Source organism: Psittacula echo, assembly GCF_963264785.1.
Source record: "Psittacula echo genome assembly, chromosome: Z".
Taxonomy (NCBI): domain Eukaryota; kingdom Metazoa; phylum Chordata; class Aves; order Psittaciformes; family Psittacidae; genus Psittacula; species Psittacula echo.
In genome coordinates this window covers 70447713-70467639 of record NC_137742.1, presented here as the reverse complement: position 1 = coordinate 70467639, position 19927 = coordinate 70447713, and the positions used below count along the sequence as shown (strand labels likewise).

The 19927-nt window shown below is 36.0% G+C and overlaps 1 protein-coding gene across 4 annotated transcripts in view; it reads left to right on the top strand.

Annotated features, from left to right (window-relative positions):
* Window positions 1–19927, top strand: part of FER (FER tyrosine kinase) — a 166161-nt gene that overhangs the window by 50303 nt on the left and 95931 nt on the right. For 2 of the 4 annotated variants that reach the window (XR_013958641.1, XM_080636602.1), the window contains exon 10: window positions 3915–4104. The exons of 1 other annotated variant lie outside the window; for it this stretch is intronic. Coding sequence is in view for 2 of the 3 variants with exons in the window: in XM_080636602.1 (XP_080492728.1) it covers window positions 3915–4104 (190 nt within the window). In the remaining variant the exon portion in view is untranslated. Of the gene's footprint in view, window positions 1–3914; window positions 4105–4320; window positions 5219–19927 lie in introns of those variants that run through there. One more of the 4 variants, XM_080636603.1, reaches the window with a different exon arrangement.

Here is a 19927-nt window from a genome sequence, read left to right as displayed (position 1 = left end):
AAGAATACCTCATCTCTAAAATAACCCTTACCCACTGCAGATCCTAATTCAGTAGAGAGCTGAGCAGATCTGTTAGTTCAATATAATTGTCACAGTGTTGAGATAACCAAAGGTCCAGTTCTTGAGCTATTTGTAACTTCAGCCTCCATCAGGCTCAATTATAAATTGACAGAGCAGTCAATTTAGATTGCCTTCTAATGGAGTTTATTGTATAGATACAGTTTTGTGAAAGACTTTCAGACTCATGTTCAAGATGTACTTTTTCTTACGCAAGAATATGTTTGAGCTCATCAGGTTAAGTTCATTCTTTGTTGCATTTTCTTTACAAAACTGAATGTAGATCTGATACATTGTAGTACAGCATTGTAAATAATGAAGGTGAGGGATTAATGAGTGCTTTACATTGACATAAGTAAAAGATTATTATTGTACAAGATCTTTGGTTTTTTTCTACCTCTGGTTAGAAAAAATACATCGCAGTCTAAACTGAAGTTAATACAACACACAACCAAACCTGTTGTGGTGATGTTTTTGATTGTTGTTGCAATCAGTCGTAACCTTACTAACTTGTCATAAATATGAGTTTATAATACCAGTGAATTGGAACGCAGGTCCTCAGGTAATCCTTTCTTCATTCACTGAAAAAATCTTGAAGCTCTTTGTTGAAGGCAACTTGTCAATTGATACTTTGGATATGATTTTATTCATAAACAAAGTTTCATGTATGTAATGTATATGATACTAGTGTTTTGGTTAGGTACTTTCCTGTTCTTTCTTTGGTGAAATTCACATATAGGCACAGTATATTTTCCAGTCTTTTGGTTCTTGACCTACCTTCTTTGCTGCATGTTACTTAAAGGATAAATTGAATTTGAACTAGATGAGTTTGGTGGTGTGTTTTTATATTCTGTTTGGTTTGGTGTTTTCCTCAGCATAATTATTAGTTACCTCTCTACGAAAACAGTTCCCGACCATCCCTGTGTTTCTCACTGTGGGAAGACTCCTTTGGCTGATCCTGTAGATGTTTGTGGTGTTGAGATGATTCCAGTTCACTCTGCACCAGCCCTTGTAGGTCGTATTAAAAGGCATGAAATTTGGTTTAGATTTCTAGTTGTCAGATAACTGGGATGATTTCATGGAAGCTTTTCTGATTTGTCATTGGGCATGCCTTCCTCCAACAGACCCTTTTCTCACCTTTTAACTGCAGTTCAGAGTGATCAGGATGTTTTTGCATGTGCTTAGGGCCCACAGAAGATCTCTCATCCAAGTGTTGCATGCTCTTGACTGCTGTCATAGCATATGGGCTGGCATCAGTGCTGCAAGACAAGGTGAAAAATAAAGGTAGTTCACCCAAAAAATGAAAGCTTGCTTCCTGAGCCAGAGGTTATTCTGTTGACGCAGTGCAAGTCTATCATCAGGAAAAGAGAGTGAGGAGGCCCACTCGAAATGCCAGAACTCTAGGCCCTATGTTATTGTCGAGCCTCACCCAATGTGCTGAGCATTGCCCTTCAGTGCTGAGGAAATCTACTTGTCTACTTTATCTGAGCAAAATGATGGTAAAAGTCTGCAAAATCATGCTTTCTGTCTCTTCACTTGAAGCAGTTTGGACTTTAGCTGTCCCCCTACTTCTTTATGACACAGCTTCTGTACCACACTGGCTTCACAGCAGCGGTCTGGGTTGGGGCTTAAAAGCATTTCTCATTGTCTAATTCTGGCAAAACTACAAATTGATCTTTGCATGTACTAAGCTCTTAATTAGGGCATGTGCAGAATTGTATCTCCAGGTCTCTGATTTTGTGTTTCTCCTCAATAATTAGCTGTATTGCTGCTATTATCCTGGCATCAATATCCATTTCCTTCTTCAAATGACAGTATCACCCATAACACAGGGAGTGTTTTTATATTTTATTTATATATGTGTATATAAGACATACCATCTGCCTTCCTAACATCATAGCATATTGAATATTTGTTTTTTAATTCAGTTAACCTTTTTACCACTTCCCAACCTGTTGCCCTTTCCAGGTCTTGCAAGAATTCTTCACACAAGATCTTAACTCTGTGAGATGTAGCAGCTCTTAACATGCCACAAGGACTATAAAGTTTGCACTCAGGCAAGCCATAGGCAAATAGTTTTATAGATTCTAATTCCTCATGCATAGATGGAATGGGAAGCAGTCTGTGTTGGATTTGGGCAAGCCGATTAGATGATAATCCATTTTGCCACAGTTGAGGAGAAAGAATAGCTTGTGACTTTTAACTTGCAAGGCGTGTCTTGTTATCTCTAGATCATGATAAGAAGGAAGCCATTCAGTGTTTGGAATGTGTCATTCTAGCCACCATCACCAAGGCCCTGCTGGTGGTTGAAGACCATCATTTTCACAGGGTGATCTCTTTTTTCAAGAGGACCATATGAAAGAACATTATCTTGAGGATAATGTCAGAATAATTGTTAATTTGTTTGTGTGGTGCTTTTAAATGTGTGCAGTCTTCATGACAAACCTCAGTTTCCCAGAATCATAGAATGGTTTGGTTTGGAAGGGACCTTAAAGATCATCTAGTTCCAACTCCCTGCCATAGGCAGGGACACCTTCCACTAGACCAGGTTGCTCCAAGACCCATCCAGTGTGGCCTTGAACACTGCCAGGGATGAGGTAACCACAACTTCTTTGTTTCAAGTCGTCTATTTGTGTCTTTATACATCATACTTACTATTTTAACTTGAATGATCATTCTGCTGATTGTAAAGAATTCTGTTCTTTGGTGACTTAGTACAGTGCTCATCTATAGGGGTATGATTTTTATCTTTTCTTGCCAATGAGGATTTTATGACATGGTTCCATTATCATTTATGAACCTGTTTGAATGGTCATTTGGTACAGCATCAGTTTGTGAATCTCAATTATCTGCGACTTTTTTTCTCTAAGGGTAGGCCATGCAGGTGGCTGTCTTCAGGGATTATCAGAAAGATACACAGAGATAGAATATTGTGGTTTTTCTTTAGCTTGTCCCCATTGCTTATAGTTCTGGTCCCTCTGCCTCCTTCACCTGTGCTTGCAGATTGTTAGAACTCTGCTTTTCTTTATAGATGACATGTCATTGGGCTTCAGTTGGGTGCCTTTAAAGGTGTCTGTATTGTACTGTGGATGATTCTGTCTTTCAGGCAGCTTCTGTCCACCCTCGATTTTGGCAGTTCTTGGGGATAATTGAGTCATCTAGGTACCTGCAGATGTTCTAACTGGTCTGCTTGTCCTTCAGTAATGATTGAATTATGTCTGTCTTGAAGTATTCAGGGGCATGAGGGGTATTCAGAGAAGAGCCATAAAACATGCAGAAGGCAAGAAAAAAATTGCTTTTAGCTCCTCATAGAGTTTTTACTTAGCTTTGTGTAGCAGAATGCTGTCCAGAAATACCTATTCAGTAGGGGACCTTTTGGTCCAGAATAGACAGCAGATATATCTAACTTGATGCCAGATGAATTTATACTGGATGTAAAGTGAGTTTAATAGTGCTAATTAGTATTACTACCAACTATGTGGATTGCAGTGGATTTCTCACTGCTGGAGATCATAAACCAAAATTGTATTTCTTCTCTAAAGAATGGTGAACCCTAGTGTTTATAAATTCAGTCAAAAATGGACAAAAATAGGAGTTTCATCTGTATTTATTACAACATGATTTTGGGATAGGTTGAGAAAAGAGAATGGCAAAGTAGGTGTTTGCATTGCATTATAGCTTTGGAAATTTTCTAGAATTGCATCATGTGTTTATGCCTTTGAACAGATAACTCTGTTGAAGAGTTTTCATGCTCTTTTTTGTATGCTTGTCTTTTAAAAAAAAAAAATAAATTGTGAAACAAACTATGTATTTGATGTCATGTCTATTTTAAAATGATTTGTTATTTTTCTCTGCAGTATTGTACTCTTGCTGAGCCAAAAGCAAGCTCTGGAAGAACTTAAGCAAACAGTTCAGCAATTAAGATGCTCTGAGGCAAAATTTGCAGCCCAGAAAGAACTACTGGAACAAAAAGTTCAAGAGAATGATGGAAAAGAGCCACCACCTGTAGTGAATTATGAAGAAGATGCCAGATCAGTGACTTCTATGGTAAGTTTTACATCTGTTTTACTGAATTGTGCAGTCTTTCTGTTGTACTTTGGTACTGGATAGAGTCTCAAGATATTCACAGGGATGACTGAAGTGAGTAAACCTCAGTTTCCATTTGTGGAGACTTGTCTGAAAAAAAGGTTCAGTTGTGTGATTTTTATATTTTTTTTTTTTTTTAATTTTTATTTTTTTTTATTTTTATTTTTTTTTATTTAGTTTGAATGACTTGTAATGCTCCCTATATGCCTGTGGACTTGGTTTGTTCTGTACAGTTGATGCTTAGATTTTTATTAGACTGTTTTATAATCAAATGTGTAAAACCTTAACTAGATGTAGTAAACATGGCTGAGTAGCTATTGGTAATTTCATTGACTCTGTTGAACCTTCATAGTTGTAGGTAGAAATATAACAGTAAAAGCTGGTGGAATTGCTGCACACATTGTGTAACTAAGCAGTGACTTTTATGTACAGTAATTGCTCTTTTATTGGAATAGAAACAAACACTGATTTCTTTGCAACTTTTAAATATTTACATCCTCTTAATTATCAAAAGGAACATTTTGCACTATGATGAGGCCCCATGTAATTTGAATATTTTGTAACTTCCTTTTCTCAATTGTATGCAGCTATGTGTAGGGACAGTAAGCTACATAAAAAAAGCAAACAAACTAAGTGTTTACTAAAAGGAAAAGCAGTAGTATTTGCTTTTATGGATTAGGTTTGACATATATGAAATTTTGGTGACTTGTTTTCTTTGGAGGTTTAGCTTGCCATTTGTTTTGGCCCACAGAGCACTAGCTCAGTGAAATAATAATGAAATGACTGTTTCTAATAGGAATGCTTTTGTTTTCTCTATTTGTGGAACCAAGTTTGTTTTTATTTCTATTCTCTTTCTACGTATACTCTTAATTATCGGTATTCTCTTACTTCCACTACTGTTTAATATTTACAAGGCACTGGCAGGTTGTTGCCATTTTCACTGGTACAAAACATTATTTCACAAAGCTTGGATGCTTATCATAATCTAGGAGGAGTTGCTAAAGCACAGAAAGATGGAGAAGTAAAGATTGGGGTAATGATTGTGAAAGATTAGGAGGCTTGGAATCTTTTGGGGTAGGCTATCTTGTTAGTTATTTCATATGTTAGTTATAGTAATTATAGTATTTCATAGTTAGTTATATGTAGCGTTACTACACATCCTGTAGTAGCGCTAGTGAATATTGTCTGTGTAAGGGTTAGTTGAGATGATGAGTCTAATCAAGAGACTGATATTCTTCTGCCTCAGTGTACGATTACTAAAAACTGTCATCCTGTGTCCAAATCTCTGTTTCAATGGGTATGAGAAAATAATCCTTGCATATATATATGTACAACACAAAGTAAAGAATACTCACCTCTTAATTTTTTTGGAATAAAAGTTATCCATGATAAATTTGTGGTGGTTTTTTGTTGGGATTTTTTTTTTTTTTTTTTCCCTGCAGTGTCTGCGTACTGAAATTTCTGGTATGATGCAGGAAATACATTTTTGCATATATTAAATGTGCTGAGAGTAAGAAAAATGTTGCTAATTTGGCTTCAGAGACTTTAGTCTTGTAATTTCTATGTACCGTGAAAAATAATGGAATTTGACTTAAGTGTTGGGTAATTTCCCTTGAGTAATTTATTTAAGACAGTCAGATACCACTTAAGTTTTGTCTAATCATTAAGTTAATATCATGTGTTAGTAAAATTGATTAAAAAGTGGTAGATACAGCGCAAATCTAAATTGAACTTTTTTCAAATTCCTTTACCTTGAGACGGCAGTCTTGACTGTATTTCAAGATGAAAAAATAATACACCAACAGGCTGTTCAAATAAATAAGCTTCCTGATGCTTTTTATAATAGGAATTTTTTTTTTTTTTTAAGTAGAACTGCTTAAAATTATGCAGCTGTTAAATGATTAAAATGAAATGTTCTTGCTGCTGATTGCTCATTGTGGTATCATTCAAGAGGATTGTTGTTTCTTCAGCCATGATTCTGTTCAGGTTTCTTGTCTGTATCCAGAAGCAGTTTATCTAACTGTTGTCTGATACTACATTTGAATGTGGCTATTTATTCCTCTTCAGAACTTCATCATAAACACTTGTTTTATGAATTCTATTCCTAGGAATGACAAAATCATAGTTGGCCTGTGTTGTGAGCATGCATACAAAGTAAATTTTAATGTATTCTATCACAAATGTTTTTTTTTTTATAATTTGAAATTAAAAATATGATATACAAAACATTTTGTAAAGTTTCATGTTTGAGTATTTATATGCTGTCATATAAATAAAATCAAATTCATAGTAGATTAGTGCAGAAATTGTGTTGTTTTCCATCTCACACATTAGGTAACAGTACACTAGAATGCTAACAAGGAATGAAATTCTGAAATACTTTTTGATGTGTTTTTATAGACAGTGTTATACGTGTGTGTTATGACTTCCTTTGTTTCCTCGTTCTTTTTTTGCCTCTGTTAACTGCAGGCTGCACGCATTGTTAGTGTCTTCAATATGGTTTGGTTTATTCAATATATTTTATTGTTTGCAGAATATTAGCTGTGTATTGGTGTTCATGTGTGCATTTTAAGAAAAAAGGAAATTGCTGGATGCTTCTTTTTTGTTCAATGATGTACCATAGCAAGGAGTTGAAAAAAAATTCTACTTTTGGCCATTACTGAACATTGCATTTATCAGTTTTGGCATCATATGTGGAAAAATATTTTTTTCCTAGTATTTATGCCTTTCTACTGAGATAACCATGCAAGACAGAGATCATTTTAATGCTGAAGTTGCTAGAAGTTTAAAATAATGGCTTCGAGCCCCTTCAAGTTTATACAACGCACTATGTAATCCGAAGAATCATAGTTAACTTTTTCTTCTATACTTACGTTTAAGAGATAAATACTAAGAAAAAGATGGTTATTCCTTGTAAACTTCTGGGTTTATTTCCCAAATGTATCCAAATTGATTGGATATGTATTATGTTACTTTACAAAAACTAACCAGTAGCTGGAACCTTGAACTAGTGTTTCATGTTTAGGTGTTAGGTCAATGGAAATATGGCCTGTCTTTTGTACTAAGGTATAAATGCTGTTCTTGCTATTGCTGTTCTTGCTATTAGTATGATTAACAGAGCATGGCAGTAGTCCATTATAGTTAAAACAACAACAACAACCCTTTCATCTTAAGATCTGAATAGAAATAAATATTTGGAATATTGCAGTGCCAGTTAAACACTCAGGTAATTAAGTACAACGATGGTGATTTCCATTTCAAAAGTTTAAAATTACATCGTCAGTGTTAGCTTGGAAGTTGTTACAGAGTAGGAAATCTTCATGAAGTGCTTAAGCCTAGCTAAAATAAAATAGTAATTAATTTTGTTTAGCAGTAATATAGTGAAATCTGTATACCACTTTAAAATGTTTTCTCCTTTTTCTTGACATGATAAAAGCAAATATTATATAGGTGCAATCCCATTACTTTTAAGAATATGTATTTAAAACTATATGGTTTTCTCACTATAGAAATGTGTCAAGTAGATTTATTTTGAGTACTACAGCATTATACTGGAACCACTGATAAAACTGAGACTTGATATGCAGGCTTTGCAATACTTAAGGAATTGTCAGCAGGTGGAGCTAAGTGCCAGAAGACAAGTTCTGACTGAAAATCAAAATTTTTCATCATTACATATGTTTAAAAAAGCCATGTAAGACACACAAATGTGGAGGAAAAAAATGTGTGTTCTCATCTGTCTAACATCTAAATAATCTGAAATAATGGCTTTCTCTTGTTTTGTTCGGATTCTTTTTTTTTTTTTTTTTTCTTACAAATAATAAAAAATACATACAACTGTAATGTAGAAAGATCTTAATTCATAATCTCCAGCAATATGTAAGGCAACTAAAACAGCTATGCATCTATGATGTCCATGGAGCAACAGTACGATGTCACTGTTCTTTCTCCATACACTCCTTAAAGGACTCCCTTTCCAGCTTGGCTGTCAGGATGGAAGGTTCTCCGGAGTGCACATGAGTCAGGAAGGAGACTGTAATGTCTCTGGTAACATTAATTCATGAGAGTTACACAGAGTAGAAGGAAGCTGAAGCATCACAGTATCGTGATACAGCCAGTGGGATTGATCTCACCAATAATGCACTCCTCCAGGAGAGTGATATGCTTAAAACTGTACACAGTGGGGTACACTGTGGTATTTGTAGAGATTTTTCATTTCTGAATTCCAGTTTTATCTGTTATAGCTGAATTATCCAAAAGGAAGAAAACATATAGAAGTTCACCTCATATCTCACGGGTTTTAGTATTTGTCATTCCTTCAACAAAGGCTTCAGAGATCCTATTCTGTTCTCAGTAAAAGCTTTAAAATAAGGTAAGCCAGCTTTTGGTAAAGATTTTGGTAGAAAAGCCCAACAAGTTCTCAATGGTTATGGGAGAAAAATATGAAATGCAGGAAACAGTATTTTCCTAATATGAATGCTTTATATTTCCATGCCCACTTTCTAGATTCCATGACTCAGTGCTCCTTCTAATAGTGCGATCAGCAAATCAGTAGTCTTAAGAATCTTCCTTTGCAGGTGTGGGTTTGAGGGAAATGTTTTCAGGATTCTCACTAAAATCATAATTGACAAATGTAATCAATTTTTCAGTTTTAAATTTTTTAAAGTCACCAAACAGCTCCCTTACTTATCTGTCCATATAAATAATTCTCTACTAATTTGTGTCTCATGACATGTAAAACTAAGATTATATGAGGGCATGTAGTACAAAGTAGTAGAGGAGCCCTTCACAGTTATTTGATTTATAAATCTTGTAGACTTCCACTGTGCTATTCCAAGAATTTAAGTTTCTTGTCAATAGAAACTGGGCCAAAGTAAGTTTATGCAGTGTTGGTATGCCTATCTGTTCTCTCAATTGTTTTCTTTTCAGTAGAGGAAATGCTGCCAGTGCAGCCATGTTGAAATTGTGCTTATTAATTCATAAAAGCCTTGGAAATAAACAGTTGCATTTGTCGGTTGCCCGGACAGCTGGAGTTCATCTAAGTGATCTTTGCTTTGGGCCACTTTCCAAGCTTGCTGGCTGGGATCTGTGTTTCTGGCTTACAGCCAAACTTAACATGGAGAAAAATGCTCCAAATGTTACATGCTTCTAGGAAGTGTGGAGGATGAACTCTGTTCATCTTGCTTGCAGAGTGAGCATGTTCTGTTTCTTCTCTTTGTAAATCCTACTTGCCTGATGGATGTGCGTCAGAGTAAGAACAATCCAAAAGGAGATACTAAGGAAACAAACAGATGAACTCAATCATAATTTGTCCCATGTGGGCATTACTGAGTGGTCCAGAATTTACAAGGTGGAAGATCAGTGGAGTTAACAAGTTTCTTTCCAGTGAATATGCCTAGGAACATCTGAAGTGAAAGATTAGCATGACTGTAATCTTTTCATAGACTAAGGTTCAGAAATTACGTAATTCTTAAAGTTATCATTTTATCCATCAAAAAGTGTTGGGCAATAACCTAGTCTTGGGGAAAGGAAAATTAGAATTGCAGAGGAATTGAGGGAGGTGACTCATTCAGAGTAAACAAACTCTCAGAATATTTTAAGTGCAGAATTAGTTTGTGCTGTCTGTATGAAGGAGAATAGATGTTCTTAAGATAAGTACATATGCTTCTCTTGAACAGCCAAAAATATTTCAAGACCTTTCAGTTTTCCTTGAGAAGAAAACATCATCATAGTAATGTTGCAGCATTGCACACCCACTCGGGATTTGTTCTCTCAGTGAAATTCTTCTCTGTGAATTAGGAGAGCTTCACTCAGAAGTTTCCCTTTGAACAGAAATCACATACTGGTATCCAGCGTAAGTTTCAGTATGTTTCGGAATGTTTGTCTCTTTGCTGGGAGAAAAGTAGTAATTCTCTGCCAGAATTATCACGGTTAGCTTCTTGCATCTTTTTCATAGTGATGGGATGGGATTCGTGTGATTATTAACTTCTCATACCCTCTAGGCAACACACAAGAAATAGTGGGATAGAATTTGGCTGCTTCAAATCGTCTCCTTTTTTAAGTGGCTGGTTAAAAATACCCTTGTTCTTAAAGGCAACTATTATGCTTCTAAAAGTGTTAAAATACACTGTAAAATACTTCTTGGAATTAGAATTTATGGGTTTGATCTAGTGCCACTAGTAGTTTATTGTCAGATTTAAGTGTATGATTTTATGGTTTGCTTTGTGGCTTCTGCTGTTTTTTTGCCATAAGTATGGCAAAAAGCTGTGGGGAGACTCTTATCTGCTACAAGACTGAGAAAACAGAATGGCATTCTAATCCATTTTTCAGAGCCCCACCCTTACAATAAGAGACCCAGAAATTTTTTGTTCCTCTTTTTATATTTTACTGTTAGTGACTCTTAACAGTGGGCTAATAAAATAGCATGTTTTGGATATCACTGATTTTTTCTTTGGATCATCCTTCAGTAATATATTTTTTAGTACTTTTAAGTGAGGGAAGATATATTCAGAGAGTTCTAAAAAAAAAAAGTGAAATAGTAAATTCTGAGTTAAAAAAAGAATAGACTTTAGGTACAAAAGTCTTCCATGTATCTGAAAAGGAAGCCCCTATCTTTAAGGAAATTAAGGTTCAGAACAGCTGATATAAATTAACTTTTTGCTGTAAGTCTGCTGCTATTATAGCATAGAGAGGAGATACTTATCTCAATGAGTGGGACAAAAAGACAAACCTGCAGGTAGGAATTGAGAGCATTTCCTACCTAATGGGATGTCTCATTACAGTGTAATTGTGTTTATTTAGTAATTGTGAATGAGAGTTCCAAGCTACAGTAATATGTGGCATACTTACGTACGTAAGTACCATTAATGGAGGGATGATTTGCCTTAAGTAATTTTTGTATGGGGCAGTGAAGTGGCTTTTTGAAAAATGTGAGAGTTTTCTTCTAAGGCTATTGGTGAAACATCCTCTTTAGTGTCACTAATTTAGTTCTTAGGAGAGCTCTACTGAGAGAGCCAGAGTGACAGTATCAAACTGTGGGTGTCTATTGGAGGGGGTTTGTACATTTCAGGTGCTTGCTGCTGCTGTGTGGTTGTTCTGTTCAGTCTGTGGGATTTACATGTATCATTGTAAAATTAACTCTACGTATATGGATCATAGTATCTACAATGTAATCTTGACATTGAAGTGTCTCAGGAGCAGTGTGATAATGAAATGGAGCTTTATAATGTGATGAAAATTAGTGAGGAAATAAGGATTTTCAACTAAGATAACTAGAGTATCATGTCAGTTCCTTTCTTCAACATACTTATTAAGAAGTTGCCTCATTGAGTCATGTATAACTATATCCATAATCTGTAAAAATTATTGATCCTTTTTTGGGGGAGAAAAGGGGACAGTGAAAGAAGTTTCTTCTGTTACTGAGAAGACTGTCGTATTTGTCAAGCAGCTTGAGAATGCTTAATAGGTACTACTGACGAACTTTGAGGGGAGACTACTTGGTTGGAGAAGTTTCCTTTTCATGAGTAATGAGTGAAGCACATGAAAGACTCTTGTTGACTGCTGAGCATAAAAATTCACAAGTCTTTTTGTAATTCTGCATGAAAAATGCTGCGTAATTTATTTTGGCTCATTGTGCTAGATACAGTTTATGAACTTCAGCTTGGATAGGATTGAAATCTACTACTCTGTCATACCATTACTGAGACTTGCACACTGAGACTTTCCTCCTTCTAATGTCTGTATTTTCAGAGTAGTCTTGTTTGTGCTTATGATTTATACAGCTGTGATGTATGACATGAGGTCAGTGGACAATAGGCTTTACTCAGACTGGAATTTGAGCACTGCCTATTGGGTTTGCATTTTTCATGTTCTGTTGTTTAACAGATATTTGTGGTATTGTTTAATGTAACCACTATGTTGGTTTGCTGTTTCTCTTAACGGAAAAAATAGTGGGTATTTGTGTATTACGTGTGTCAGTTCTGAACAAAAATACTAGTGTATTTCTAGTAGTTATGCCACTAGATATTATTTATAGAAATAAAATCTTAGTTTTTAATTGGCACCCTACAAAAATTACTCATTAATCCTACCTCAGGAAGCTGCTGAAATTGTGTATTGCAGCTGTTACAAAGTTGCTCTGTCACTTTAGCTGTTAATATGAAATCTGATTTTGTTAATAAGCCGATGCAGGGATCTGTGAGGAACATCACATTCTGACTGTGCTAGCTGTCAAACAGAAATACCTGATCAAATTTGACTGTAGTTGCACTACAAAATCTTTCTGGTTATGAAAGTATCAGTTTTATTCTTTAAACAGCTAATTTAAGTGTGCATATAGCTGAAGAACCTGTTGTGTATCATGTGACTGAAGTTGTTCAGTGTTAACTCGTCAAGCTTTGTTTTATTGTGATCCAACAAATGCATCCTCTCACAATGCGGTTACCAAAACAGGATGCAATCACAAGTCTGTATTTAAAAATGCTATTTGTTTGGGGAAGAAAGAGGTTTTACATCCTGGCAGATCTCATAAGATGTTTAATGCTATTTGACATCACTTGATGTAGCATTTGCCAGGGTTGCTTCATTAAAGCCAGTCAGTGAGTCATCTACAGCCACTTGGAGTCACAAAAGGCATCTTCATTGTTAGGTGCCATTTTCTGGGCGGCAGTGTGTAGAGTGCAGAATCCAAAGAATGTTACTTTAAACCAGTCAAAACAGTATGAATAATTACGTTACAGGCAACTCATTTCTCATGGGTGCGTGTAATGGTTGGCTGGGGAGACTGGGTTCCTCATGGGCCTCTAGAAACTTCCATTAAGGTTAGGGAAAGATATGGGGGTTCTCTTCCCCTGGATGGAGTACTGTCTTCTGTAGGTTGGCATGGATCAGTGCTAAAGTTGAGTGATGAGTCTCCGCTTACAGCCAGGGAGCCTGCAGCTGTGAAGTACTTGTTCTTGGTGTCTCATGGACCCTGGAAGGAATTAATGGTTGCTTGTGGATTTCAAGGTCGTGAGATATGGAGAGCATGTTCTTCTTCCCTGTTCCTTCCTTACATGTTGACTTCTGGCCACTGATTCCCTAGCAGCTATTGGCACTTCAGGGTATAGCTGCTTCAGCGCCTCTAATCTAATTCCAGGGACCAGACTTTATTGAGCTTGGATGCCTCAAATCTGGACTCCATCACTGGATTTGTCAGCCATACTTCTTTAGCAGGCATTACTGTGACTGTGTGACATACTGTGACATATCTTTGACTAAAAAGCAACCAAATACAAACCACAGCTTTTCAAATATATATTTAATGAGATCTGGAAAGACTGTGTAATTCCTTCTGTTACTGACTAATGCATTCTAATTAAAGTAACTGACCTGCGTACTATGTGCAGTCACTAACAGCATGCTAAATTCAGTTCATGCTGTACTTATAAATGCTGTATTTGGGTATCTTTTGGGCTGCATAACTGTCAGCTGGCACAGTGCTCTGCTTTGTTGGCCGATGGACAGACTACTTGCCGTCAAAGCTTCAGTCCTAACTTTATGTGGCTGGTACAACATCCTGTAAGTTGCTTCTGTTGTCTATCAATTTATTCTCCTTTGGATACAAAATGCTGAATTCCAAAGTCCTCCTTAGAAAAATCTCCTTTTAGAGGGAACCTCTGCTCGAGTTGAGGGCATGTGAAACTTTTTTTTCAGTTATCTCTAAGGAGAAGCCTGCAAACTGTCTTTCTCATAGGACCCCTTACCTTTGCTCTGTATTCCCTATATTTTTCTGTAACATCTTTTGAGTAGACTTTGTAACAGCAATAATTAACCTGCTTATAGCTACAATTTTTGTCTTTGTTGACTTCTAATCCCCTCCCTACAAGCTGCCTAACAGATTTGGAACCATGTTTCATCAGGGTGCTGGTGTCATTATAGTTGGTGGAACTGAAGGAGATTTGCCTGTGCAGATCAGGAATACATGATTGAGAGCAGTTCATGTTTTGTGCCTTGCTGAAATGTGGGTTGGCTTCTGATCTGCAATTTTTGAGTTATAAAATAACCAAATACAGGGTTTTGCTCTTAATGAGGAAGGGAGAACCGTTTGTGTTTCTTAGTCTGGAAAGTATAGATTCCTGGCAAGCCTATTACTGTCATTTTAAGTTTGTAGTAAGTAAAGGTGATTTCCATTCCATGTTGCGTTCTTTGCATGTACACTGCTCTCCAGGGATTCACCAACATGCTTGTGGTAGCTGTGAGTGATCTTCATCCTTTCTTGACTTCAGCTACTGACCATTGCAGAGACCATTAGGAATTGAGGAGTTTTTTGCCGTTTTGTGCAACACTTCTTATGTTCAACAGTCCAGATCCTCCATGTAAAAATGCCTGGAAGTTGTGTTTGTATCTGCTAAATCTGCTGAGTTCATTGTGTGATTCTCTGTACTTCAACCACCTGCACTGTAAAATCAGCGCACGATGTAGCCTTAGAGGTTCTTCACCTTTTTGTATTATTCACCTATACAGCTGTCTTTCACCAAATTCTTCCTCTGTTAAAATTGCCCTGTTTTGATGGCTCTCTTGAGCATAGGTCTAGAAATTTTAATTTTTCAAAAATATGTGTTCATTCCAAATTTGGCTCTAAGCTTTCAGAAGTCTGAACTGGTTTGTTAAGTTGCCTTTATTGAAATCAATTCTCCTTTGTTTGACATCATTATGCGATCAGAGGATGGAGGTGTATTCATGGTGTAGAGATGCGTTCATTAAGCAAAGCAGGAATTCATTACTAAATTCTGTCTGCCTTGCAAAAGCGTTTCTCTGTCTACCTTTTCCTTTTGCAAAAACAGTGATTGGGCAGGATATCTGTGCCTTAGCTTAGGTGCAGTACGTTTAGTCATCATCCTCTCTAGAGAACCGTTGACATTCTTGATGATAATCAGATGAAATCAACTTTTTTTTTTCTTTTTTTTTTTTTTCCTTAATAAAAAGGCTGTTTAGTATATAAAAATTAAAATGTACCATGTCTTTGGAAACATTATTGCTAGCCCCAATTAAGAGGTTCTGCTTCCTTAAAGATGTCTAACACACGTGTTTGGAAGATTTACTAATCATTTCAAAGATGAAGGTGACATTTCCCTGACATTTTATGCATAGCTTGAAAAATTGGTCCTCTGAAACTCTCATTAAAACAGGTAACAGTGCAGTCAACTGTACATTTTGTTCTGATAGTTATTCAAAAAGAAAGCAAAGGGTCAATCATGAATACATGCTATTTTTAAAACATTAATTCATTTATACAAAGTGTATGCTGACATCTGATGCTTTCCTAAGTAAAATCTGCCAAATTTTTTTTGTCTCCAGGTTTTTGTCTCCAGATAGTTCACCAGTCTCTTGTGTAATGATCTTTTTTATTGCTGCTTCTCTGAACAGAAAAAAACCACTTTCTACTCTGTGTTGTACCTTAAAGATTCTGGTATATAAGTAATAAGATGCATATAAGTAGTCAGAATAGTAGAAAACTTTTATTTGGAAATAAAGCAAATATTTTTGGTAGTAAGTTGAATGAATTCCTTGTTATAAATCATTCAGATTATATCTGTATTTGGTGGGTTTTTTTTATGTTAGTGTTATATATGAGTAATTACATTCCTGCAGAACAAATTATCGTAACTGTGCTTGATTTAACATATAACAGTAGTGAACTTAGAGTTACCACTTAAAACAAGGTCTGAATGTTCCTGAAGATATCAGGTCACTATTTACTTATTGCTCTAAACCAAAAAATATACTAGAAGTTTTGTGGAAAGGGAGAGAAGACAGAGAAGAAAACATTACATCACTGTCTGAATTGATGTGCGCCTGCTTCCCATGTATCTCAGAACTGCAGAATAATTTAAATTGGAAGAGATCTCAGGGAAGCCATCTGGTCTTGCTTCTTGCTCAGAGCAGGGTCATGTTTTATGTTATGTCAGACTGCAAAATACCTTCTTGCAGTTGAGGTTCTAGCAGCTCTGGTGATGGAAGTCTCTCTGGGCCTTTGTTTCAGTATTTGATCTCTGTCCTTATTGTGATTCTTTTCCCCCCAATATCTAACTGGAATTCTTCTCTGTTGCTGTTTTCCTTCTGTAGTATACCACCTGGAAGAATCTGCCTCCATGTAATCACTTATTTTCAGATCTGCAAATTACAAAATTTATGTAGGAGAATTCAGAAAGGCAAAATAATGCTCAAATATGTGGAGGAGTTTCTGTAGAATTAGTGCATGAGTAAATTGGGCTTCACAGACTTGAAAAGCAGACTAAAGGGTTATGTGACAAAAATATATACAATGCATTGGGTGTTGGGTGACATGGAGAAAGTGAATGCGAAATGCTGGTTGTTCACTGTCTCTTCAGAAGCAAGAAGCAGGGGTCATCAGATAACCACAGAGGCAGATGATTCAAAGCAAGCAGACAAACCTGTTCTTCAAAAACATGTAATAAAGTTGTGCAACTGGTTGCTACAGCAGTGGTCTGTAGTAGTTCATATAGATTCAGAAAGCAGCTGAAAAAACTCCTTCATAACTGTTACATGTAGCAACATAACATCTTACATGACCAAGGCAGATCTTATACCACAGAACTTAAGAGGACAAAGGTATGCTCTGAAGAATTATCATTCGTCTTTTCCTGCAGGCCATTAGGCCACTGGCATAGCCTGGGCTGTATCTTTTGTCTGAGACAACATAGCTGTTCTTAAATTTCACACCAATAAGTCTGTTTTTCAGGCTACACCCTGCAACTCAAAAGGTGGAACATTAATTTACATCCGGTACAGTGGTTTACAGTATGTGTACCTCGATATGCATAATTTCTGCTGCTTTGGAAGGTATTGCTTGTGTTTAAAACAAAAAGTGTTACCTTATCAAAAAATTATTTTTGAATAGCTGTGCTGTTTAATTGGTTTCACTGTGTACTGGAGATATTTTTAATTATCTTTGAATGTTTTAATTTTTAGTAACTCTATGTTCTGTCTTCATGGCTCTGCGCAGTGCTGCTTTCAGTTCTAGATATCTATAATAGCAAACTAAGAAAACACATATTTATTATATGTGCTCTGAGAATAATGATCTGTTCAGCTCAGATAATCAGCTGATATTCAGCCAGCAACTCATTCCATTTGTGAGTGCCATGTTAATAGTTTAAAATATCCTGTTTTGTTTGGTAAAGGTAGTGTGATTCTTTATCTGGTTTTCTACCTGTGGTTTTTCTGGGGTACCCAGAGGAAAAATTAAAAAAAAGCTTTTTAGGTATGAGATTAGTCTTACTTCAGAAATAAAATCACGGACTTTAGGGACATCAAGCATCTACTGTTCAGGTTTTAATATACGTCGGCATTTACATCTCCCCGAGTATGTGCTAATACTTATAAAACAGGGACACAAAGATTTTGTGGTTACAGGCTTCATCCAGTCATCAATAGGCAGGCTAGAGTTGCTGTTACAGTGTTTGTTACATAGTTTTGGGGTGTCTCCTAAATAACTTCTAATACCCACTGCTGAAGTGACTAATGCAGAGATCCATTTTCAGAAAATTATTTTCTCTAAGGCTTCTTTGAAGAATTCTTGATTATAAATCACTAAACTCCATTCTCATGCCAGACATTTATAGCCTTTTAAAAGCAAAAATTTTCCTTGTTCTTCCCATTACGTGAATTTGAAGCCTTAAGATGAATGTTGTTCTGTACCTTTTTCATCAGGAAAATTGAAGCATTCACTTTATGAAAAAGAGAACATCTTAATTGCTCTGGCAGATACTGCCTGGTATGTCTTTTTTATCTGTATGTTCACTTGAACATATCATTTTCAATAACTACCAGGAGCCCCTCCCTTCTGGTTTTATTAGAGCTCTTGTATTGTGCTAAAAGAATTTTCATCGAAATCTCTAAGGACCAGATCCCAAGCCGAATCTCAGAAACAGTGCTATCATGCTCACCTTTTAGATGTCGCTGATAATGATCTTCTAATGAAATTTCCTTTTCTTGAGAATTAAGTTCCTCTTTCAGTTGGAGGGTTCTCATCATATTTCCTCTAAATTTCCTATGAAGCTTCTCTGATTCCATTTGCAAGCTCACATTCAACTTCTTTGTTTCAACTACATGCTTTGTATCTGACTTATTAGGCGGTTTTTCTTTGAATGGAATAATATTAAAGTATTTGCCTATTCATATGACCTATATGTCTGGCTAGTGTTTTTACCAGTATTAAATGTATGCTGCATTGTCCATTGTACCTCTTACTTCTAATCTTCCACGTTTTGATCAGTAGAGATATGTTACTATTAGCCTGTCGCTTGGGGGCATTAGCTCTTTTTTCTTTCTTAGATCCCTCTTCAGCTTCTTCTTCCTCGCTTTTCTAAAAAGAGTATGTATATATGTGTATATATATATATTTTATAATAACATCTAAGATACAGCCATTTTTCTGGATTTATACAGCTAAAAAGCTCTTTGGGACTTTTATGTTATACAGCTCAATTTAAGCAAAATCTTTTGCACTATTGCTTTGTCTTGCTTAGGTTCATTCAAAATACCATTGTGAATGTGATTCTTAAGGCCTGTCATTTTGATTGTGTCACAGTTCTGGGTATGTTGTGTTATTTTTCATGCACTCCAAGTTCTGTGGTGATACTGCCCAGTGACAGAACTGTATGTCTGCTAAAAAGGAAATTTTTGTCCTCAAGACCCTAACAGTTGCCGTACTGGCCATAGAAAATAAATTTTAGGGAAAAATCCATTAAAATGGACAGGAACTCATGTTGCACAAAATCCCCCAAAGTGAATATATGAAAGAGAGAAGCTTGGCTTTTTCTGTGTTTCGTATAGAAAATGCACTTAAGAAAATCCTCAACCAAAGCAGGGAGTGCTTCCCTTGCATTTTACAGCTGCCCTGAATCCTGTGCTTCTTTTGGGGTTTTTATTTTTCCTTTCTCCATCTTGTCAAAATTGAAAAATGGAAAGTAAAATTAAGAGTGCCCAAGTGGTTGGCTTCTGCTGTGACATTTCTTGAAAAGAGCTGAGGTAATTGTTTTGACTGTTAAGAAGGAAAAAGAGAACTGGAACAAAAGTCCGACTGAAATGTATACAGCTGGAAACAGGAGTTCAGCATTCCTTGTTTTGTGGCACAATTATAACAACAGTGCTGCATCCAAAATTGATTTCTTGTAAAATATGACAGAGCACTTTAATCTGATGGTTACAAGTAGTTGCTGTCAACAAGTTTCTCAATAAAAGTTATTTTTCTTAAGAAATCCTTTCTATATTATTTGGAAATAAAAGCAGTAGTGCTTTGCATTATTATCAAACAGGATAATGATGATAATTTCCACCCATAAAATGGTTCTTTGCATTCAGTCTTCCATCAGTCCAGGGTAAGTAATTGGCTTTTCAGCGGTTTTGATAGGTGTAATTATCCAATGTATAGAAAATTAATTACTTGCTCTAGGTGCCAGTCCCAAACGTGATGGAGATTCATTTAAATTCATTCTGGAGAGTGATTAGAAATCCAGCTAGTCCTAAAAGAGAACTATCAGTCAATGACTTTTTCGTAATTCCTTGTATGGTGTGCTCTCATGCCACAAGTACACTTAAACACAGTTAAAGAAATAGATTATAAGTGTTTTCTAATGACAGTGTATATTTTTAGATATATCTAGCTTCTTAATGATAAACTACAATTTATGCTACAATAATTCAGTCATTGCATAAAATCTTATGGCCCACAGATTAGTTTTCTTTTTAATGAAATTGGTATAGTAAAAAATAAAGTGAC